Raw genomic sequence first — 25,484 nt, 5'->3', positions numbered from 1 at the left:
AATATAAAAAAGTTAATAGCACCAGAAGATAGTGGAATGAAGATTTTTTTTTATGTACGGAAAATTCTAATTAATTAAAACTACCATATGTAAATCAAATACAATTTTTTTTTAAATTTTACCATATGTGTGTTGGAAGCGTGGTAGTCTTCTACGGCAAGTATATCTACAAACTCTTTATTTTAACTGGAAAAGATGGAAGGTCGTCTTCTAGGCTCTTAAAATAATACGGCTTATACTTATCCCAGGACAATGTGCTATGGCTTGAAAAGGGAATGAATATGTAAAAATGTAAATATATATAAAAAAAAAAATAGATATCAATATATGGATATGATGCAACAATACTGGTCCATTGCAAGATTGCTGACAGGCTTTCTGTAATTCCGTTATGTGATATGGTAACATACATATCGGTATATTAGTATTTGCTTAGGTGTTTAAACACGTCTTTTTATTAATCATATGTTTTATTAATCAAAAAACTCACAGATTTTGACACAATCTATGGCTGCCCCTTCCCAAGCGTAGAAAGTTTGCAACTGATTGCGACTTTTGGAGATTTTTTCCGACTTTTCTTTTAAAAAGTCCAAAATTCACTAAAGACCAAATGCCACATGTATCAATAAGGAAAAACCAGTACAATACAACTGACCACCAGAAAAGCCTTGATATGTCCAAAAAACAGACGGACAAAGCTAGACTTATAATACATGTACCCCTGTGTGTTTTCTACATTGTGGGTTATTAAACCTCATCTGCTATGTTGTTGGTTTACAACACTGGTTAGTTTGTCAAAAGACTATGGGGGAATTTATTATATGCAGCGGCGTATGATAAAGCTCCTGCCCCCTTTGTCGCGGTATAGGTTTGTTTAATAAGGAACGCCCTGTGCAGGCCCACTTCCCCGCCACCTCTTTACACCCCTATGTTGTGGAAGTGGCGTAGCCTCTAAAAATAATCACAATTCCTTCAGTTGGCAAGAAATTGGGATTATCAACTAGTCAACTGGCCGAAATTAGAAGATTTGGACGAATTCTTTATAATGTGTAGATTACTGTAGCCTGTGGGATGCAGAGTATAGATTATAAATAATAATATAAATAATACATATATATGTATTATATTTATAAATCTATAAATAATAATACAAATGTAACAATAGACCAGTGGGCTCCCACCTTCCACAAATACTGGCATGCAGGAGGCATGCTTCAAGTTGTGGTTTTAAAAATAGATATTTGTCTTCTTCTGACAATTTCGTAGAATGATACTGTCAAGTTACAAGGATTGCATCAAATAATAGTTGCCTCTGCATGAGAACTGTTTGTCAAGAACTTGATTGATTGGTAGAAGAAATCTTTTTTTTCCTGCAATTTCTCATACACTGCTCTACTAATGCATTATACATAGAGAATACTGCTGAGTATTGGCGATGCATTCTCTAGAGCAGTGGTGGTGAACCTATTGGCACTCAGAGCCCTTGCTGTGGGCACCCGGGCCACCACCCCAGTACATCAGACAGTACTTAAAGAATCTTCCTGCAGTTCCAAGCAACTTAAAATATTCTGCTTTCAGTGATATTTTACAGTGATACTTACTTGGCTGCTTGAGACTATAGGAAGAGGGAGAATGTATGGACAGGGCCAAATTATCTTAAGAGGTCCTCCTGCAGGCCCCACGATACTCCATGTACAGTGCGACTCTGGAAAGAAGCTACATTGATAGAACAAGTTTTCCCTCCTTCTTTTTACTATGTTGGTGTCCTTAGGAGGCCAATATGACTCCATGATGAAAGTTGTTGAAGAACAGGGAACAATAAGTTACTTCTTTAATTTTTGGTTGGCACCTTGGGATGAATAAGGGGGGCTTTGGGTTGCAGTTTGGGCTCTCGGTCACTAAAAGGTTCGCCACCACTGTTCTAGAGTGATGAACCAAGTGTTTTCAGTCTGGTACACAAATCTGGGGTTAGGGTACCAGAATCCCTATGCCATCTGTTATGCCACACTGACATACCAATACATACCTGCTGACTTGGGTTTTAAAGACCACCCCTGTTTTTTTTTACTCTCTAGGCAACAGCTGTCATGACTCTCTGCACCATTTCATGCATTTACGTGAATAAAATGTGTGAATGGTTAGACTCACCTGCTGTAGTAAATGTGTGTAGTAGTTGTTTTAGCCTTTTCCTGATGGTTTATATTTCTGTAGCCCTAAAACTTATGTTCCTTTAAGCTGGTCAAACATATCAAAAACCCTTTGATTTCATTCGAGTTATTTTCCTGTCTCCAGTGCTCAATGGTAAAAACAAAGCTGCTGTCACTATGAGTGCTTCAGTATGCCTATTATGACAGGACTCAAAATATTTGGATATTCTTTTTTATATCTGATGTGTGCTTCCTGTTTCTGACTTTTAATGCTCAAGTTGTAATAAGAAATACTACATTTGTTCTTTAAAAGTTGATATAATATCTTCATAGTAACCAACTATCCGCACCTTCCATTTTTATGGTGCCACTGTTACATCTCAGTCTATTGGTTTTCTTCATGTTCTACCCTTTTTTTACTTTTCAATAGGAGGTTATTCCTCTTTCTGTCACGTCACCATTCTCAGTGTACCCTATTGTGAAACATGTGACATAAATACAATTCCAGTCATCAGAAAAATTTTGTTTAGCACAAACTAATTATGCTGCAAGAATAACTTTTTTACAGATACAAACTTGCATGTAATAAACTGTTTCAGTTGTACTGTTACAGGCATTTTCTGTATCAGTTTTGATGTTCAGATGAAGAAGCATTATAAAAGATGGGGTTAATGTTCAGCACTTCATCATGGCCTAGAATAAGCAGACCTTCTTTGACCATGGAAAGTAGATGCATATATATCGCATGTGACTTGTAATTTTACCTTTTTATGTCTATGATCCTACTGCCCAGTTGCGGAGGTATGACACATTAAGATAAGCCAATGAAAGCTAAGCATAGTACCTTGGGAGGATACTTTCCCCAAATAAATAATGAGAGAATCTTAATTGGGGACCTTAGCTGTTGGTGTGATTCTTTCTGGATATATATATATATATATATATATATATATATATATATATATATATATATATATAATGTGTGTGTATCTATACTTATCTGATTAGAAACAGTTTATTAATATTCTCTGAGTGGTACACAGGTTTTTGGATGCAATCTAAAACATAGCCGCCAAAACCCTATATCATAATGAAATCAAAGAGTTGCTGTAGACTCAAAGATCTTTTGACTTTCAAACCATGCCATATAAATATAAGATAAAGATGAGAACATTTTGACCCCATAGATCAGGAGAGCACAGCCAGCAGCCTGCATGCGACCTCTGCCCTGCTTCCTGTAGCTCACAGTGCATCAGCAGATGCAATTTTATTGCGTTTTTGGTGTGATCTGCGACAAAAATGAAAAAAAAAAACTGTGTGCAGTGCTTTGGGACCTTAATTGACATTATTTATTGTCCTGCTGCACAAGTTGCTAGCCCAGCTGTATTTCTATGCAGAACTAATTGTCCTGTGATGATGTAATCACATGACCCTCCTGCTTCTCCACTAGACAGCAAGCAGTGAAGGAACAGGGATGCTGACAGTGGGGACTGGAGACTAGGCCTGGGGGGAAGTGGGGATTAGACCTGGGGAGCGGGGATTCTATGTCAGAAAGAGGAGGGGGTGCCAGACCAGGGGGTGGGGGGATTCTGTGTGAACATGGAGGACTAGACCTGTGGGAGGGATGCAATGTGAGGATGGAGGACTAGACCTGGTGGGAGATGTGAGGAGGAGGAAGAGACAGACCTGGGGGGAATTCTGTGTGAGGACAGGGGACTAGACCTGGGGGTAGAGGGATTCTTCATTGTATGACAATGCGGCATCCATTGAATTCTGTGTTTGTAGATGATACTACACATTGCTTTGGGGTTGGTGTTCGCTGTTTTCTGTTCATTAATTAGAATTACTGTAGGCCATTATACTAGGAAACTTCCATTTCCAGATGCCTTGAAGCTTGGCGTCTTACAGTCCCAGGGTTCCCTCAGGGTATATTTAATTTCTTGCTGCTTGAGCTGTTAAACAAACAGCAGATAAAACTGCATTATTAACAGAACTCCTCTGGAGATCAAATGGAGTGTCATCATATGGCAAGTTCAGAATCCCAGAACACCTTTCCCATCATTTTGGCATATAAAAATCTATATTTCCAGAAGATAAAGGGAAAATAGATGATAATAAAAGATTGATTATGATATAAAAGGTGATATTTAAAGGGAACCTGTCACCTTCTTTTTCACAAAAGAAGGTAGTAACAGGTTCCCATAGAGCCCATTAGCACAAATGCACCCTTCTTTCACCTGAAAAATCCTTTACTCATAACCTGATAAAATTAACTTTTCATTACCTGGTATCTAGGCACTAGACACTGCAGCGAGTGGCCCCTCCTGTCCTCTCTCCGACCAGCTGGTCAATTTCCCATGCCTGCAAACTCCTCTTCTTTTGCCTGTCAGGCATAGTGAGCGGGGGAGTGGGTAGTGATGGGTCGTTCGCGAATGAACCGGAACAAAGAGTTTGCTTAACCCGGCCCCCTAAACGGCTCACCACGCCCCCTTTAACCCGATAATATCCGGTTAAAAGTGGAGTGGTGCAGGGCGCCTGACTATATATTTAATAGGGAGCCGTTCAGGAGCCAGAAGAGCCGGCTCTTCTTAGTGAGTGGAGCTGAATAAGACAGCTCAGTAAGAAAAGCCGGAATTCCCAACACTCGGAGAGGGTTCACGTCCTCCGCCCGCTCCCAGCATATGCAGCTCACTAAGGAGTTTTCGTAGAGAGGAGTGTGCAAGTGCAGGAAATCGGCACGTGGGTCAGACGACGTAACTCGATGACATGTAATGTTACTAAGTGAGGACAGGAGGGGCCACACGACTCGGCTATGGAGGCCATACACCATCTGACTCGCTAAAGTGTCTGACTGGCTACCAGGTAATGAAACAAAATTAATTTTATTCGACGAGGAAAAGTTTTTTTTAAGGTGAAAGAAGGGTGCTAATAGTGCTAATATGGGAACCTGTCACTACCTGTTTTTGTCCAAAAAGTGGTGACAGGTTCTTTTAGTTTGTATAGTAACACAGTTTTACAAATAGAACAGACAGGGTCAGATTTCTGGCTTGTATGTCATGTAGAATGCTCCAAATTGAATGGCAGAAACTGTTGTAAAAGCTCATTATTATTGACTCCTGCTGCCCCTTAGGCCAGGGAAAGGGGTTATCAAGTCTTGATACATGCCCCCCCAATATGGTTATATAATTGTTAGAAGTTTTAGACTTCAAGGAAAGCTCCTATATAACATTTTACAGTTAAACTTTTATAAGAAAAGTTAAGCAATATTTTAACGGTTTGTACTAAATGGAACAAACATTGGAGCTTCTGTCCAGATATCGTAGTGCTATACCTGCCCATGGGTTATGTCATGCATTGAACCTCAGAGTTATAATGTGACATATAACTTATGGACATATGTGGGACTGTAATTATTACAAGGATGTACATGGTGGCTGCTCCTTGCAGAATAGGCATATAACTGATATTCCTTCTATATAAATCTGTTAACATTGACCATGTATGGTCACCTTTTCTATTAATGTTCTTCATAATTTGATTCAAACATATGGCAACATTTCTCTGAACCCCCATCTTACTGAGACTTTTATGTACATGTCAGTGAGCCAAAATATATGACAAATTCACAAGCATACATTGAAGTTGTGTCCCCACTCCCAGTACACCATTGGGATATTGGTTGTTTTTGGATAGGAGCTGAATATTCTTACTGTACCTCACATGACCTGACTATTTTTCTTTTCTTTGATCAACTCATATAAAGTTATAGGACATTCTTGGGGACATTCATGTTAGCCAATTTGGCATAGAAAAAGAGCAAAAACTTGGTTTGCAACTTTTTCAACTCCATTTGCGCCAAAAATTATACGCAAATTGAGTGTTTTGCCTACCCTTTCGAAAAGTTCTCAAAAAGGGGATGGGGTGGATTATGGTAAAGGCGGGGCCATAAGGCCTCGCTGTATATAACAACTTCCCTGCCAGAAACTGTTGTGAAAGCTTGCTACAGTAGACTCCAGTCCCATATTAGAGCCAATTGTGGCAAGCCATGTACCTCATGTATGACGAGGCCTAGACCTCCTCATATATAAGGTGCGCACCACCCAGGAATAAGGGAGCATGAAATATACCGGTCTTGATAAATGCCTACCTCTGAATTTTGGATAACAATTTTGAACAGACTCACCGTTAGAATGCCATGTGCTTCTGATGCTTCTTTAATAAGTGCATCACAGGTTGATGCAGGTTTATAGCGGTCTAATCTTCAGTGCAGCTCTATGTGAGGCTCTGAGCACTGAGATAAAACAAGAAAGGGTTGAGACGGATTACTTCTAAAAGGATTGCATTGATCTGCCTCATAAGCAGAAATGTTCTGCATATGGAGCGGCAAGTACTGACAGGAAGCAGATACTAGCAATATAATATATCCAAATTATATATCTGTAATTCAATGTATCCAGTTCTTCATTTCTGCAGAACAGTCAGAACTTCCTTTTTTTGATACATGCATACAAAATTGGTTCTGTAGGTTTGTTATTAAGTTGAAGTATGGAAGTTGGAACTGGTATAATTTACTGTGTATCTCCAGAAAAGATTTTTCTGTCCCTGTGACTATAGTATTTCCATCATTTTGGGCTGTCTTGATAACAAGGATTATCAATAAAACGTCATTGCAGATAACATTGATAACTCTTCGACCATTTCAGCCCTGGGGCTAAAATTCTGTAAATTGCCAGCATCATGAGAGCTTCCCCAGAGCTCACAGTGGGAGGAGTGGTGCATCTGCAATTAGGGTTTGTCTGTAAGTCGGATGTTCTTAAAGGAAACCTACCACTTCTGAAGGTAGGTATGAGATGCAAACACCGGGCACCAGCTCAGGGTGAGCTGGTGCCGGTGCTTAGTCTCGTTAGTGTTAAAACCGCGGTATCGCGGTTTTAACACTTTTTAAACTTTCTAGCAGAAACTGCTTCGGCGCTGCGTGCGCACGATCGTGCGCGCGCCTACATTGGAAATGGCGCAGGCGTTGCGCTACACGGTCGCGCGCAGCGCCGAAGCAGTTTCTACTATAAAGTTTAAAAAGTGTTAAAACCGCGATACCGCGGTTTTAACACTAACGAGACTAAGCACCGGCACCAGCTCACCCTGAGCTGGTGCCCGGTGTTTGCATCTCATACCTACCTTCAGAAGTGGTAGGTTTCCTTTAAGTCAGAGACTCTTTATAGTTAATACATTTGATCCAACATAGATGGCTAACTTCAATCAATTCATGTTCTTCATATCACATCCTTTTCTTCTATTAGGTAAATAGTGGAATTACAATGACTAGATACACAAGTAAATCATTTTGTGTCATTTCCCAGGTCTGAAAGTACATCTGAAAGTAATAATATGCATATATAATTTACACAGATTCCATATTTTGCTCATTTTGCTCATTGCACTCAATCCATTTTTAATAGGCTTCCGGAGAAAATGATAGCTACACATTTATGATCAGAAGCTCCATTTATTCTGAGAATTAAGAAATGCTTGTTGTCTTTATTGGTATAAGGACCCAGGGACCTGTGTTAGGGGACAACTTAAAATGACAGGAATACTCCTGTACCCCCATGGTACACAGTAACCGTGACCCAATACATTAAAGGGATTTTACATACCTCCCAACTTTTGGAGAAGAGAAAGAGGGACACAAAGCTCCTCCCCCTTTTTCTAAGCCACGCCCATTGTCCCACCCTCAAGCATAGTATAATATCGAACTTGATGGTCCCCAAATGCTACAACGCCCCTTAATTTGCCCCCCTTCCCGTGGACCAATATAATATCCCCTAATGCAACTCTGTAACATGTAAAACATATAGACTGTCCTCCAGTCTCCTCCTGTAGCCTCCAGCCCCCTGTCCTCCTCCTGTAGCCTCCTGTCCTCCAGCCTCCTCCTGTATCCCCCTGTCCTCCAGCCTCCTCCTGTATCCCCTTGTCCTCCAGCCTCCTCCTGTATCCCCTTGTCCTCCAGCCTCCTCCTGTATCCCCTTGTCCTCCAGCCTTCTCCTGTATCCCCTTGTCCTCCAGCCTTCTCCTGTCCTCCAGCCTCCTCCTGTCCTCCAGCCACCTCTTGTAGCCTCCTCTTGTCCTCCAGCCTCCTCCTGTAGCCTCCTCCTGTCCTCTAGCCTCCTCCTGTCGCCTCCTCCTGTCCTCTAGCCTCCTCCTGTCGCCTCCTCCTGTCCTCCAGCCTCCTCCTGTCCTCCAGCCTCCTCCTGTCCTCCAGCCTCCTCCTGTAGCCCCCTGCCTCCTCCTGTAGCCCCCCTGTCCTCCAGCCTCCTCCTGTCCTCCAGCCTCCTCCTGTCCTCCAGCCTCCTCCTGTAGCCCCCCTGCCTCCTCCTGTAGCCCCCCTGCCCTCCAGCCTCCTCCTGTAGCCCCCCTGTCCTCCAGCCTCCTCCTGTAGCCCCCCTGTCCTCCAGCCTCCTCCTGTAGCCCCCCTGTCCTCCAGCCTCCTCCTGTAGCCCCCCTGTCCTCCAGCCTCCTCCTGTAGCCCCCCTGTCCTCCAGCCTCCTCCACGTGTCCCCCAGTCTCCTCCTGTTCCCCAGCCTGCTCCAGCATCCTCCTCCTGTCCCCAGCCCCTCCATCCTCTATCTTCCTGCTGTCCTCCAGCCTCCTCCTTCTGCTCCAGCCTGCTCCTGATTTCCCAGCCTCCTCCTCTTGTCCCCCAGCCTCCTCCTCCTGTCCCCCAGCCTCCTCCTCCTGTCCCCCAGCCTCCTCCTCCAGCAATACTCCTCCTGTCCCCCAGCCTCCTCCTCCAGCATACTCCTCCTGTCCTCCAGCCTCCTCCTCCAGCATACTCCTCCTGTCCTCCAGCCTCCTCCTGCCCCCCAGCCGCCTCGAGCATCCTCCTGTCCCCCAGCCGCCTCGAGCATCCTCCTGTCCCCCAGCCGCCTCGAGCATCCTCCTGTCCCCCAGCCGCCTCGAGCATCCTCCTGTCCCCCAGCCCCTCCATCCTCTATCTTCCTGCTGTCCTCCAGCCTCCTCCTTCTGCTCCCCAGCCTGCTCCAGCCTCCTCCTGTCCCCCAGCCTCCTCCTCCTCCTGTCCCCAGCCTCCTCCTCCAGCAGCCTCCTGATTTCCCAAACTCCTCCTCTTGGTGATCGGCTGTCATGGTAGCCTAAAGTCCCATTGAGACTAGTAGGCCTGCCATGTGTAATGATCTCTAATAGCAGATGAGAGGCTATTAGAGATCAGCAGTAATATTGCTATACACTAGTATTCCAGTATATTATATTAGAGAGTCTAAAATAATGGTAACATTTTTTTTAAAAAATTGAAAAAAAAAAGAAAAATTTTAAAGCAACATTATATACCTGTCACACTGCCCCCCACACATTATATACCTGTCACACTGCCCCCCACACATTATATACCTGTCACACTGCCCCCCCACACATTATATACCTGTCACACTGCCCCCCCACACATTATATACCTGTCACACTGCCCCCCCACACATTATATACCTGTCACACTGCCCCCCCACACATTATATACCTGTCACACTGCCCCCCCACACATTATATACCTGTCACACTGCCCCCCCACACATTATATACCTGTCACACTGCCCCCCCACACATTATATACCTGTCACACTGCCCCCCACACATTATATACCTGTCACGCTGCCCCCCACACATTATATACCTGTCACGCTGCCCCCCACACATTATATACCTGTCACACTGCCCCCCCACACATTATATACCTGTCACACTGCCCCCCCCCACACATTATATACCTGTCACACTGCCCCCCCCCACACATTATATACCTGTCACACTGCCCCCCCACACATTATATACCTGTCACACTGCCCCCCCACACATTATATACCTGTCACACTGCCCCCCACACATTATATACCTGTCACACTGCCCCCCACACATTATATACCTGTCACACTGCCCCCCACACATTATATACCTGTCACACTGCCCCCCACACATTATATACCTGTCACACTGCCCCCCACACATTATATACCTGTCACACTGCCCCCCCACACATTATATACCTGTCACACTGCCCCCCACACATTATATACCTGTCACACTGCCCCCCCACACATTATATACCTGTCACACTGCCCCCCCACACATTATATACCTGTCACACTGCCCCCCCACACATTATATACCTGTCACACTGCCCCCCACCCCCACATTATATACCTGTCTCACCTCCTTGCACTGCTTCTGTATAACTTCTCATACATACCTCGGCATGCATGGCAGCAACCTCTACCGGGGTCTTCAGTAGCTCCTCCCACATAGGTGTCACATGGTCATGACCTCATCGAAGGTCCTTGACCACATTCACTGCTGTGATGATCCCCAGAGGTAGTGTGTGTGTGCTGCAGCCAGCAGGTGTGCCCTGCCCACCCGAACCCCCCGCCCCCCCCCCCTCGCGGTTACCGCGGTCACCGCGGTCACCGCGGTTACCGCGGTCACTCTCTCAGCCAGGCAAGTCGGACCCTGTCCCGGGACCAGGAGACGGGACTCAGTCTCCTGGCCCGGGACAATGCGGGGAATAGCGTGACATTCCCTTATCCTCCCGGGGCGGCGGGACTGGGGTTAAAAAGCGTGACAGTCCCGCCGAAAGCGGGACGGTTGGGAGGTATGGATTTTACACTTCAAGCACATTATAGCAAACAATAAGCTATAACATTCAATATATTTTCTGCTTCAATTCTTCATGGTTTTCTAGATAAGCACCACTCCATGGTCATTTGATGTCACACAGCTGTAAGTACACTGTGTTATAATGATCTGTGCACCTGTGTGACATCACGTGACCACAGACTGGTGTTTATCTACAAACAATAAAGCTTCCTGTTGCATGACGGCAAGACGACAGCAAGCAGAGATCTACAAAACCATAAACAATTAAAACAAAGTATATTGGAAAATGTAATAACCTTTCATTATACAAGCAATTTCAATTATTTACTGGAATGTGTTTAAAGTGGACAACTCCTTTAATAAAAGAGTAGTATAGCCATTTAGTTTTACAGAGTCTCTTTTTTGATGATTGAGTCCAATGTTTAGGTCACTGAACGTGAATAAAATAGCCTAATTAGAAAGTGTACTTCTTGATCTGAAGGGGCTCTTATATTGAGAGGCAACGTTAAATAGTCTTAATTTACAGTACTATGCTAAATTCAGACGATGTAGTACGGCGGGCATACATTGGCGCTGCGGAGAGGAGCAAGGGATGAGCCCAGCTCACCCCCACCCCTCTCCATAGGCATATACAGCGCACGGCGCCGTATCACGTAGAAAGATAGGACATGTCCCATCTTTCTACGGGCTACAGAGCGGTACGTGTGCTGCATCGTACCGCTCCTGTACAGGGTAATGAGCCCATAGAAGTCTATGGGGGACATATATTGCCCGTATATACGTCCCACATACATGTGTGTGAATGTAGCCTTAGCTTTATTATTATCCTATGTGTTGAAGGATGGAAGGAACAATTCATGACAGACGTATGAAATACTTTTTATGTTCTATTTGGGGTTGCTTTATTTAATAAACAAATACAATTTCCATTCTCAAAACGCTTGCTGGCCCATTAATATACAAAGTCTGGGGTCTTGCGGTCCTCTGCTGGCACATCAAGTAAGGACGTTTCATCCATCTCACCTCTGTACCCAGCTTGAACTTTACACGGCAGTAACAGGAAGCAGAGTTCTGTATGGTTCTCATCTCCGTCACTACTTGCAGGGTGACAGAAATGGCATAAAAGCCTGTGTTATCATACCAGCAGAGATATAACATTTGTGTGAAACACGTGTCGGATGTTTCTGTAGGTCTCCTAGCCTCTATCATTTTTGCCTTATCAATTCATTAAATGTGTAGTTTGATTTTATAGTACATGGCTATTTATGTTTTAGACATTTAATACTTTGATTATGTTATTTGTCGTGGACATAAATGCTGCACTAGGGGTGCTATTTTTTTTTTTTAAACTGCATATATTCGTGTTATACTTTAACCCCCATTCAAAACCATGAATTTTCTGTTTTTTCCTCTGGTCCTTCCACAAGCAATATCTTTTTTTTACTTTTTTACAAAGCTATATGAGGGCTTGTTACCTGCAAGACTAATTGTACTCTCTAGTGGCACTACTTAATATTCTGTGCCATGTACTGGGAAGCTGAAAAGAATACCAGTAGTGGAATTGGCATATTTATCATATTCTAATGGACTTTATTTTTACATCTTTCAATGTGTGGTTTATACTTTGGGTTAGTACAATTGTGGAGATAACAAATTTATGTAGTTAATTTATGTTTTAATATCTTTATTATTCCAAAACTCATAACTTTTTGTTATACTTCATTGTAGAGTATGTGTAAAGTTTCATTGTTTGTCAAAAAGTTATCGACGAAAACACTCTCGCATCCCACAACTTTACTACCTTCTGATCACTTTTTATTCAGTTTTTTGAATAATAGTTGATAGTTTTTAAGTTTATAGTTTCAATATTTTACTCAATTAAAATTATTATTATGACAATCTGTTCTCTCTTCCCCCTCCATTTTCTTTTCATGTAAAACTGGAACAACGGAGAGGATTTTAATGCTTTTACTGCTCTTGTCAACTTTTCCATTATGCTATTGTAATAATTATTTACTATATGATTGTGAAATTATTAAATATTCTTTTTACTTTATATAATTTTTTATTACAATTGTGTTTAAATTTTAATTCTCTCCCTGGACACTGAAAAAGCCCTTGGCAATACATAAAATTTAGAATGCTGTCTGAGTTGGTCATTTTAGCTGATGCCTCTACTTTTCAATAAATCCAAAGGACTGAATGTCTTTCCATTTAGTAGCCAAAATAGTAATTGTAAAGTTTCACTCTGTTGATCCTACCTTATGGTTTTCTTTCAGGATCACATACAGAGACTAGACCGAGAAGTAAATGCTTTTGTGGATTATTTGTTTGGCCCAAGAGGTAAGTAAATTATTATTTACTGTAAATTGACCACTTTCAGCAAATTATTAATATGGTTTGTGTAATGAATAGTTCTGCAATTTTCCGCTGTACTTTCTGGATCAATTCCTCAGGGTTTTCTAGATCTCTGCGTGCTGTCCTGCTATAGAAAGCTTCTATGTTTACTTTCAGTGGATAGGAATCTGTGCATGGTCATGTGATGGACACGCAGGTGTACAAGCTGTTATTATCATAGCATCTCATGATTATGGACAGATTTCTATTCACTGAAAGTAAACATAGAAGCTTTCTATGGAAAGACAGCAAGCAGAGATCTTGAAAACCTCGATAAAATAATACAGAAATTATATTGAAAAATTGTTCAAAGCAAAACAGACGATAACGGCACCACCATTAGCCACCATGTGCAAGACACATAAAAGGATGTGAAATCCAATGGAAGGTTTCTAGCAGTTTTCTAGTGTTGCATCAATCAGTATTATTGTAGTGCGCATGCCAAGTGGGACAAAATAGGGAGGGAGTGACGCGTGATGCTCAAAAGAAGGCTACAGCCGTTTCACGCAGTACGTGTAATGGAGGCTGGAAGAAGAAGAACTACGCAAAACGGACGTAGCCTTCTTTTGAGCATCACGCATCACTCCCTCTCTACTTTGACCCACTTGTGAGTATTGGTGTTTGTTCCAAAATAAAGAGGATTTGGATTTCAACAGGACATGGGCGAGTGCCATCATTTTGCTCGTTTTTTTTGTTTTATATTGGAAAATCGTATAACTTTAAATTAGGCAATAGGCCTACTTGCATAATCTTGCATCTGTGTAACCACTGGATTGTAATGATAATGAATGTAACACTGAATGCTGATAACTATGAAATATGTCTGAGGAAGGGGCGCCCCCCCCCCGAAACGTCACGTCATGTGGCTCATAGAAGACTTGTGAGTGTAGTCTAGAGTCAAAGTGAGTGCCTATTACATAACTACGCTGACTAAGCGAGGTAAGACATTTACTATATGAACACTCCTTGAAGATCTTTTTTTTACAAATGAAGTATTGCCATATGTTTGCACACAAATTAATGAAGGATATTGTTATCAAGTTGTAAATGTTGTACGCTTAAATTTGAAGTAAAGAATATGTGTGTTTAAGAAGAAAACTTTGTCTTAAGGTCTGCATTATTGGACACAATTCATAGATGTGTTTTGTTAGAAGTAATGGAGAACCTCTAGTTCAAGACCTGTATTGATATAAGTTCCCTCTACAAGTTCCCTCATTGCAGGGGACAGTACAATGAGGGCAATACAAGGGAAAGTACTATGGGACCGTGCAGGGGACATTAGAATGGGGGCTGGGCAAGGGACAGTACAATGGGGGCAATACAGGGGACAGTACTATGGGGGCTTATGATCCACTCCTGCTTTTGGGTTACAAAACCGCATCTGAAAAACTGACCGTGTGGCTGCACCCTTTTACTCAAGTCAATAAGTTTCCCAGTTTATTTTGTGGTAAAATTAGGTGCCTTGGCTTATACTCAGGTAGACTTATACTCGAGTATATGTGGTATAAAAAGGGGGGTACAGAAAAAGGAGTACTATCAGGAGGGGCTACATAAAAGGGGGGACTATAAAGGGGAGATACAGAAAAGGGAGGGGGTGCTACAATAAAAGGGGCACTATAAAGGGGGTTACATAAAAGAGCACTATAAAAGGTGGGCTACAGGAAAGGGTGGGAGCTCTATAAAGGAGTGCTACAGAAAAGGGGGCATTTTAGATCGGAATGCAGGAAATGATACATTATATGGGATGGGGATAGATATGGGATATTTGCTGGCCACGCAATTTGTTTTTTAAGTGACCATGGTTCCGATCCCTGGGAAAAAAATTTGGGCGAAGCCGGTCCCCAAATACAAAAGGGTTGGGGACCACTGCCCTAAATAACCCAATGGCAATTGCTTGCTCACAATTTTGTCCACCTAATATAATCTCCAGCAAAGATTTCAAACAAGTTAAAATTCAGGTATCTAAAAAAAATCGATTTTAGAAACAAATTCAGACCCTCCTATTCTGGAGGGTCTGAATAAATCTAGAATGTGAATAAATATGAAAATAAAGATGTTTGTATTTAAACATAAGGATGTTTAGATTTACAAGGGAAATCAAATTAATTTGTTTCACATCAGTGAACCTTGTTATTGTATTATATACAGCAGAATATAATAACTAACTCTTCTTTCAAGGCTGAGATCTTGCACTGAGCTTGGAACTTTGTATTGACAGAGTGATGAGGGAAAATATGGGTTATACAATGAATACATTAATATGAATGAGAATAAGGGCATGTATGGGTTTTGATGCATTTTCTGAAGTCACAACCAGGCATAGGTAATACACACAAAGGACAACTGACCACTTATGATTTGGGCTTTAAAAACTGCATCAAAAAACCTAACCATGTGTCCCGAACTTTAAAGTGGTTGATGGTATAATAATAATGAATAATAATTCCTTTATTTATATAGCACACACAGATTACGCAGCGCTACACATAAGTTTCCAAACGGTCCCGGTCCCCAATGGGGCTCACAATCTAATCAACCTACCAGTATGTTTTGGAGTGTGGGAGGAAACTGGAGGGCCCAGAGGAAACCCACGCAAACACGGAGAGAACATACAAACTCTTTGTGGATTTTGACCCTGGGACTTGAACCCAGGACCCCAGCACTGCAACTAATAACTAATAAACCATCGTGGTGCTACCCGTAGCATAAAATCAATTCACTTTGTTTAATGTTAAATCAATTGATCCAACTGATCCAGTCTGCTACCTTTAGCAAAGGGCAAATGTACACTGCTATGTGTCAAATCCTATGTATTGTTGCTATTCACGTCAGATGAGTGTTTTGCGTGGTAGGGATGAAGCACAACCTATTGCTTGTAGGTCCCTTGGTTATAATGGGCTGTCAGTATCAATCAGGTTCTCATTATCTTCTGCATCTTTCTAGATCCAAGGGTTAGAGGATGGTTCATGCTGGACTCCTGCCTTCCCACTTTGTCATTGACTCTCCTCTACTTGATTTCCATATGGTTGGGGACCAAATACATGAAGAACAGGCCAGCATTCTCTCTCAGGGGTCATTTAATTGTTTACAATCTTGCGGTCACACTGCTTTCATTGTACATGTTAATAGAGGTAAGTGGCCAACCTGTTTACTTTCATAAAATGCCAAATGCACTATGATTTGTAGGTATTGAAGCGCAAAATCAAATGATAAAAAGTAATGTATCGTACTCTTTCTGGTAGTAGGATTAATAATAGACTGGGCCAGGCCTGTACGGTTCAGATAGGCCTCCATTTACGTACAAGATAGGTCCTTTAGCTCTGTGCTTACCGTATATACTCGAGTATAAGCCAAAGTACCTAATTTTACCACAAAAAACTGGAAAAACCTATTGACTCGAGATTGGGAAATGTATTGGTCACAGCAACCAGCCAGTAGATAGCTATTCACCCCCCTGCCCCCCAGTATATAGCTTGCCAGCTCTTGCACCCCAGTACGTAGCCAGCCCCCTGCCTCCCAGTATACAACCAGCCACTGCCCCCCAGTATACAGTTAGCCCCTGCCCCACAGTATATAGACTGCCCCCTAGCATATAGTCTGACAGACCTTGCCCCCCCCCAGTATATAATCTGCCAGCCCCCCCCTAGTATACATTCAGCTCATGCCCTCCCAATATAATGCTAGCCCCCTGCCCCCAGTATATGGCCTTACAGCTCCTGCCCCCCAGTATATAGCCTGCAGCCCCTGCCCCCCAGTATATAATCTGCCAGCCCCTGCCCCCCAGTAAACAGCTTGCCCCCCAGTATACAGTCAGCTCATGCCCCCCCCCAATATAAAGCTAGCCCCTGCCCCCCAGTATATAGCCTGCGGCACCTGCTCCCCAGTATATAGCCTGCCAGCCCCTGACCCCCAGTATACAGCCAGCCCCTGCGCTGCCCCCCAGTATATAGCCTGCAGCCCCTGTCCCCAGTATATAACCTTACAGCCCCTGTTCCCCAGTATACAGCCAGCTCCTGCCCCCCTGTATATAGCCTGGAAAATTTGTAGGGAGAACAGGCTATGGTTTACTGAGAATGCAAACAAGGAAGAAAGCACATTCTGAAGTTTGCTGGGGCAAGGAGGGGCCAGCATGCATGCTGTGTATCAGTGAACTCTAATATCCTAACCCCCAAACTTATGCAGACATTACAAAAAACAGTTATGATTATATTCCCCTAAATCTGTTGCTTAGGTAACAGTAGTGCCAAGATGCTTTTTTTTCAGGCAAAAATGACACAATTTGACAAATATAGCATGCCACCTTAAACTCCACCTTCAATTGTCATGTATACCCTTATTATGAAAAAAAACTATACTTTTCACGTTAGTCATATTTAGTTCCAAGCTACTATCAACATTCATTTATTAAATAAGGTTGTACCAACTATTTAAGTTACCCCTGTTAACAACATAAGGGATAACAAGCTGATTGGTGAGGGTCTGACTGCTGGGAACCGACTGATCACAGGAATGGGACCCACTAAGATCATGAGCCCGATATCCTGCATGTGCCGCTTCCCCACTCAAGTCCGACAGAGTTCACCTTCTTCTTGCCGGTGCATTGTTTTGTGACACAATTTGAACGTTAAATCCTACGCTCAGTCCGAATCAGTTGGACGGCATGTCCGAGGGCACGCCCCAACTGGTGTCGCATGAAAGCCCTGTGCAGACACTTGTTAAAACCTGCCAAAGCCGTGCAATACCCAAAAACGTTGGAAAGTCAGACGAAAGTGTGCGCACGGACCCTTAGTAAATGAGCCCCAGTGTGTCTCCCTCTTTACACTCATAGGGTTGGGAAGTAAGAGCTCCCCTTACAGAGACTTTGATGATTAAGGCTGCCTTGCGTTACCTTGTAAGGCAGCCCCCTTACCATTAGGCATGACTTTCAGGAAGCCTAATGACATGATGCAGGATTAAAGCCAACTGACTACATGACTGCAGAAGGATGGCCATGTGATCTCCATTTGTCCATGAGCAATTGTCCTGCCAGGACCTTATGAAAGTATTTATGAATATAATATTAAGGTCCTGGCAGGGCGACAGGAACAGATTACATGTTCCCCTAAATCTGCAGCCATTTTATGGTCAGGAATGTCTGGCTGATGAGGTAAAAGACAGGAAGCTTCACTTTACATATCAATGAAGAGGTGCAGAACTATTAATAGATGTGTATTGGTAAATTATCACATATCCTGCCCCCCCACATAGTAAATCCAATAGTAGTGAATTCCCCGCAGCTCATGCGCCCCCCCCCCCCCTCACAGTATACAGCTAGCCCCGGCCCCACAGTAGCAGATTTATAGCAGATTTAAACCCGCCTTGTAACACTGTTCACACTGCTTGAAAATGGCTACATTGAGTGAGCTGAAACCTTGCATTTTCCACCTGTGAATAAATCATTCAACGAAACGGAAAGCTGCGCGCTTGCTTGACTAACATACGTTACAGAAAACATGAGCTAAAGTGGTTAACCCCTTTAAGATGTAAGATCCCTGTGCTTTTAAGACATTGTAATTTATAGGCAGTAGAAAAGCTTTAGCTGTATATCTTTTTTGAGTCATACCCCCTCACTATATTAATATAGAACATACAATAATAATATTAAGAAATATGAAATCTCATGAAGATATTAACAATGTGACTCTTCTGGAGTAAAGGGGAAATTACCATAGGACACTTTGTAGCGCTTAGGCTTTCATTCCCGGGTCTCATAGTAATTTATGCATACTAGCTATGCGGAGATGAATTTTCTCACTGTGTCTTTGTGATGAACACAACATGAACAGCAAACTGGACAAAATGTCTAACAATTTTATGTTGTATAAAAAGACTTTTCAGTGAAATAGTCTGAACATTTTTCTCGCAATGACCTAACCTCTGGGTCTGTTTTAATTCAATATTCTTTTGTTCTGATAATACTTAGAGCATTATGTGCTTGTATTTTCAGCTGAGATAGGAAACGGAGGCAAGTGAAAAGGAAAATAATGTAGTATTTCTTTTACAAAGCAGACAAAGGACCACTTGAAAGTGTCCACTCAGTTTCACTATTTTAGAAATAGTTTGAGGAAAGTGTTACTAAGGAGAATCCCAACTACTGTGGAGTCTACCACCACCATAACGTCTTATAAGCCATTTCCACACCTATAGATCCCGCACTCCAAAAATCCAACATACCTTTATTGCAAGACATGAATGTTCGCTTTCTCATGAAATAAGGTTATAAACAACCTGTTGGTGCACCCAGGATGTTGACATTTCTCTTGGAGCACTGCTTCTTCTACATTTCCTCAGTGTTCATCGCCATCCTGATCTCTACCTTCCCTGTTTCTCCTTCTCCCCTGCCGCCACGTCTATGGGAATTCCCAGGGCCTTGTTTAGTTTTGATGCTGCCCTAGGCAGTATGAATGCTTACGCCCCCTATTGGTGCCATCAAGCTAATTCCCCTGCCCACAACCCCCAGCATGTTACTATAAGAGAATAGCACTGGATCCAGAAGGAGTCTATGGCGTCAAAACAAAACAAGCAGTTGTACTTACATCCCCTTTGGCGCTCCGGTCCAGTGTTATGTCTCTCATCACCCCTAGTCTCTGTATACAGAGGCGCAGCAGTGACATCACAACCAAAGCGGGAGCTTCTGCAGATCCTGGCTGTGTTCTGTGTAACGCTTAAACAGGCCACAGGCAGAGGCTGCACAGGGGTGTGCTGTAGTGAAATCGCTGCTGTATCTCTGAATACATTTAGAGACTGGGGATGATGGGAGGCACATCGCTGCACTTGAGCTTTCCGTTGTTCTCCTAGAGATCACAGTTATGCCTTTCAGGTAGCCAAAATTCACAGTGCTGCCCCCAGTAGCCAGTGCTTGCATCCAGTAGTCACAATGCTGCCCCCAGGCCCTTGTTGTCACAGTTCTTGCCCCAGTTGTCACTCTGCTTCCCCTGGCCCTAGAAGCCACATTGCTGCCCCCAGCCTATAGTAGTCACAATGTTGCCCCCACTAGCCAGTGCTTGCCCACACTAGTCATAGAGCTGCCTCCACTAGATTGCTTGGTTCCAGTTCGTTCCCTACAGTAGCCACAGCGCTGCCCCAGTAGCCAATAAAAAACATACTTACCTTGTTCCTCTCAGCCTTGGTGCCTTCTGCAGAGCTCTGCCACAGGTGACGTATGATGACATCAGACACCCCTACATTACATCAAACAAAGCCAGCACCCCCACATTACATTCATGTCAAACTGCACTCCTACATTCCATCCATGCCACACACAGTGCACACCCTCACATTACATCCATTTCATGTACACCATTCCCCCCCACCACCACCCACATTACATCCATGTCACACACTGCCCGCACCTCCACATTGCATCCATGCACACTGCACCCCACACCCCTCCTTGCACAGCCTGCTTCTTCATTACTTCAATCTATACCTTGTCTCACCAGCCACTACCCCGGATCTCCAGGTTTTCAGTGTAGCTGTAAACTCTAGAGTTGCAGTTACACAGGAGTCACATGGTCACGTCATCTACCGCAGCTAACCTAGCAGCTATATCTCTGAGTAATCCATATACTGTATGTTACTAACTGGCCAGAGCATACATAAGGCTTATCCATATAACTACTGCTCATGAGCTGCTAAGTACTGTCACAGCACATGGATGATAAATTATAATATTTTACTTCCTGACACATGATCCCTAGATATGCGCCGGCCAATAAGTGACGTGAATTTAGTGAAGTGATATGACGCCATTTAGTGAATTGATATGGCGCTCCCACAGCTGTATTGTTACAGGAGAAGCATGTGCAGAAGAGATCATATAAATCAGGGCAGCACTGAGTGAAGTGAGGAGGTATGCTAGAGTGGGAGAAAAGTCAAGGCAAACTGTCTCATTTTCTTAAACTTTAAAACTTTATTTCTTGTGAAACAGACCATCCATGGTGGAGCATGGTGAGGGGCTCCATCTAGAAGTGGCATAGAGGGTGAGTTGTTGGAAAACTCCCTTTAAAGCAACACCCTAGACTTCTTCCCCTTCTTATTAGGCTTATAGAGTTACAGGCGGTCCCCTACTTAAGGACACCCGACTTACAGACGACCCATAGTTACAGACGGACCCCTCTGCCCCCTGTGACCTCTGGTGAAGCTCTCTGGATGCTTTATTATAGTCCCAGTCTGCAATAATCAGCTGTAAGGTGTCTGTAATGAAGCCTTATTGATAATCCTTGGTCCAATTACAGCAAAAAATTTTGAAACTCCAATTGTCACTGGGGCAAGAAAAAAATTTGTCTGGAACTACAATTATAAAATATACAGTTTCGACTTACATACAAATTCAACTTAAGAACAAACCTCCAGACCCTATCTTGTACGTAACCCGGGGACTGCCTGTATTCTCATCTGGGCATAAACATTTGATTTAATTCATCTGCCATATATTTATACATTTTTTCTACTGCATGTTGTTTAAAAATGTACCTGTGTGAAGATAATTTCTATAAATGAAACCATTCGACTGCCGCTGAAATGTCCAGGAGTTCATATGTGAGTACCCCTATATATGGGACAACTACCTAACAGTCCTCTTTTGACACTTGTAACTTCAGTTCTTCTATTTTATAATTTATCGAAAAAAGCTGTTGAACTTCCTTAAACATAATATCGTTCCCTCTGCTTTTGCCATTTTAAATGGTGACCATTTTCAATAAATTATATAACAGTTCAATGATTAACCTTCAGCAGATCTCCAGAACCCCAGTTCACCTTCCGTGTGTTTGAAAATAAATGGTCCTGCCATTATTTGCTTAGCGGAGTACATGGTCCATCTCACTGTAAGTTCAGTGCCATGCTGGCAGTCATCTTAGCACTGCAAACGCCAACTAGTCACAAAGGTATAAGAGCTGGGCGAACTGCCATGGGTAGCATTCATTTACTCTACCTCAGTGATTTCTATCGTACAAATGGTCACTTTCAAGGACAATGCAAGTCATCAAGGAGAATATGAGATGTGATAACGGATTTCTCGCAGGAAGGAAGGAGCTATGGAGACTGATGCCATTGTATAAGATACAAGGATATCGACAGTGCATTCCTTTATAAATCTTTTATCAGCCTAAAGGGTTTGTTTCCTCCCAAAAACTGTAAAGCTCCTCAGAGAGGATGAATCTAGAAGTGTTTCTTCGCTCTACTAAAAGAACGAAAAGCGGGGTTTCATCTTCAAAATCACTTTTGTGTAGAGCCCATTTTATACCAATAATAAATGAAAATGATATATACTATAGAGATTAGAAAAAAAATCACAAGTGGATCATGTGATGGTGATGTTTACCAAGTGAAAGGGCTGCATCGAAATCGGACACAGGTCTGTAAATCGGGATTGGGATTGCAGTCCTGTCGTGTTTAAGTGCATACCAGTAATCTGGTATACATGACTAAACCTAAAAATTGTTCATTAAATTCATCAGCATTTTGAAGAGATTTTAAAAGAAATCAAGCATGAAAAACCAGGTAAACTTACTTATAGATCCATACACTATGACTGTGGTAATCTTTTTATATTCGTTACCCATGGATTACTTTCTAATATCAACTTTTACAATGATGCTAATGAGCATGAAGGGCTCACCATGCTGGTTTCACAGGCGGTTACACTGTGCAGGAGCACTTCTGCTGTTGTGACATCTGATCAGGAAGAAGGGGGAACTGCTGAGGGAGCAGAGGGGACGGGGGAGACAGTGAAATTTCTGTTCTGATAACAAGCCCAGGAGCCCTATAATCTAATTAGAATAATTTAGAAAGTTGATTTTAGAAGGAAGGAGGCCAAGGATAGTAATTATAAGAAGATTACCACAGTCACAGTGCTCGGATCTATGACTCAACGTCCCTATTTTATTATGCTTGATTTTTATGGTAGATTCTCTTTAAAGAACTTGGAGTATATAGCTGTAAAATTTATCCTAATTAGTAATTAGAGTCACAGATCTCTACATATCAAAACAACAGGGCACATTTACTTAGAAAGACGGAAACTTCACGAAAAGTGCTTGTTCCGTGTATAATGCTGGGTGCGACATATTCATTAACCCCTTAACGCTCTGCGCCGTAGCTCTACGGCGCAGAGGTATAAGGGATGTATGAAGAGGGCTCACGGGCTGAGTCCTCTTCATACAAAGGTGGGGGTTTTTGCATATTGCACAAAACCCCCACCGCTAATAACCGCGGTCGGTGCTTGCACCGATCGCGGCTATTAACCCCTTCAACGCCGCCGGCAAAGTCGCCGGCGGCGTTTAAAAGACGGCGGCGCGCGGGCGCCGCCATCTTTTTTCCGATCGCCACGCCCCCGAACGTCATCGGGGGGCGGCGATCGGTTGCCATGGTAGCCTCGTGTCTTCTTTTGACACGAGGCTATCTGGCAGCTGCAGATTCGTTACAATGAGCCAGTGGCTCATTGTAATGAATGTGCTGCAAAAATGCCATATATTGCAATACAGAAGTATTGCAGTATATGGTAGCAGCGATCTGACCATCTAGGGTTAATGTACCCTAGGTGGTCTAAAAGATAGTGAAAAAAAAAATTAAAAAAAAAGTTTAAAAAATAAAAAAAATTAATAAAATATTAAAAGTTCAAATCACCCCCCTTTCCCTAGAACGGATATAAAACATAATAAACAGTAAAAATCACAGACATATTAGGTATCGCCGCGTCCCAAAATGCCCGATCTATCAAAATATTAAAACGGTTACGGCCGGCGGTGACCTCCGAGGCGGGAAATGGCGCCCAAATGTCCGAAATGCGACTTTTACACCTTTTTACATAACATAAAAAATGAAATAAAAAATGATCAAAATGTCGCACAGACCTCAAATTGGTAGCAATGAAAACTTCGCCTCATTTCGCAAAAAATGACCCCTCACACATCTCTGTGCGCCAAAGTATGAAAAAGTTATTAGCGTCAGAAGATGGCAAAAAAATTTTTTTCTTTTTTGTACACATTCGTTTAATTTTTGAAAATGTATTAAAACACAATAAAACCTATATAAATTTGGTATCACCGCGATCGCACCGAACCAAAGAATAAAGTAGGTGTGTTATTTGGAGCGAAGAGTGAAAGTCGTAAAAACTGAGCCCACAAGAACGTGACGCACGTGCGGTTTTTTTTCAATTTTTCCACATTTTGAATTTTTTTTCAGCTTCGCAGTACACAGCATGTTAAAATAAATAACATTACGGGAAAGTAAAATTTGTTACGCACAAAATAAGCCCTCACACAGGTCTGTACACGGAAAAATGAAAAAGTTATGGATTTTTGAAGTTGGAGAGCGCGAAAAGAGCCGGAAAACCCTCCGTCCTTAAGGGGTTAAGAACGCGCACCAGAAATCTTCGCTGCACTAACCCGACAGAGTTCAACAACTTTTTTGAGGTGCACCTTTAACATAGGGCGTGTGACACAATATGCATGTGAAATACGATGCTCAGTCAGACTGAGAGCCAGAACGCCCCCTAATTTGTGTCGCATGGAAGCCAGCGCAGCTACTCCACAAAAGGGTCACGTGCAACACAACAGTGGCGCTGACACTTCTTAAATACCTGTGCAAGCAGTTTTCACCTAAGAGAATGTGCAAAGTTTGTCAGAAATGTGTCGCAAAGCTCTTAGTAAATGTGCCCCAACATGTTATGGTAAATGTCCATCATTGTTTCAAATCCCATCTTCTAATAATGGACGTCTAGAAACGATTGTGAATCGGACATAATCTGTGTCTCCCCTTTTTTGGACTAGTTGCAGACATTTGGCAGCAAGGAAGACTTTAGAAGAGAGCTTCACGGCCCTCCGGAGTATATTCTAGTAACAACTTTATGCCGTCTGTTTATTTTTTTTCACTGATCCATTGACTTCTATTGCACACACATCTGCGAAATGTTTTAGGCTAGGACATGTTCTACTTTTTAACAGAATGGACAACAATCTCTTACATTTACATTTGTAAGTTCAAACTACCTTAAAATTTCACACTACGCCAAAATGTAATAAATTTTGGACATTGCCAGCAAGAACATAGCCCTCAAAGGTTGATGCAGGAACATTTACAGCTGGATGTACTTTCTGAAAAGGAGATCGCTTTCTGAATCCAAATGTCTATAGCATGTGAATAGACTGGTCCATGCTTATGTCTGTCCTGTGTAGAATTCAAAATTAGGATATGCCCTGGTGCATGCTGGTAGTAGTACTCCAGTGCTGGAGGTATGTT

The 25,484-nt window shown here is 42.6% G+C and overlaps 1 protein-coding gene and 1 long non-coding RNA gene across 2 annotated transcripts in view; one reads left to right on the top strand and one right to left on the bottom strand.

Moving 5' to 3' along the window:
* Positions 1 to 25,484, top strand: part of ELOVL2 (ELOVL fatty acid elongase 2) — a 77,113-nt gene that overhangs the window by 41,741 nt on the left and 9,888 nt on the right. The window contains exons 2-3 of the mRNA XM_072152592.1: positions 13,085 to 13,148; positions 16,146 to 16,333. Coding sequence (XP_072008693.1) covers positions 13,085 to 13,148; positions 16,146 to 16,333 — 252 coding nt within the window. The remainder of the gene's footprint in view (positions 1 to 13,084; positions 13,149 to 16,145; positions 16,334 to 25,484) is intronic.
* LOC140134077 (uncharacterized) lies at positions 3,474 to 10,559 on the bottom strand. The gene is made up of 3 exons (XR_011856070.1): positions 10,402 to 10,559; positions 6,331 to 6,438; positions 3,474 to 4,099 (listed from the first exon to the last, which is right to left on the bottom strand). It is a non-coding gene; the product is annotated as an uncharacterized lncRNA (long non-coding RNA).

Source organism: Engystomops pustulosus, chromosome 5 (genome assembly GCF_040894005.1).
Source record: "Engystomops pustulosus chromosome 5, aEngPut4.maternal, whole genome shotgun sequence".
Lineage (NCBI taxonomy): Eukaryota > Metazoa > Chordata > Amphibia > Anura > Leptodactylidae > Engystomops > Engystomops pustulosus.
This window is presented reverse-complemented; position numbering and strand designations above follow the sequence as displayed.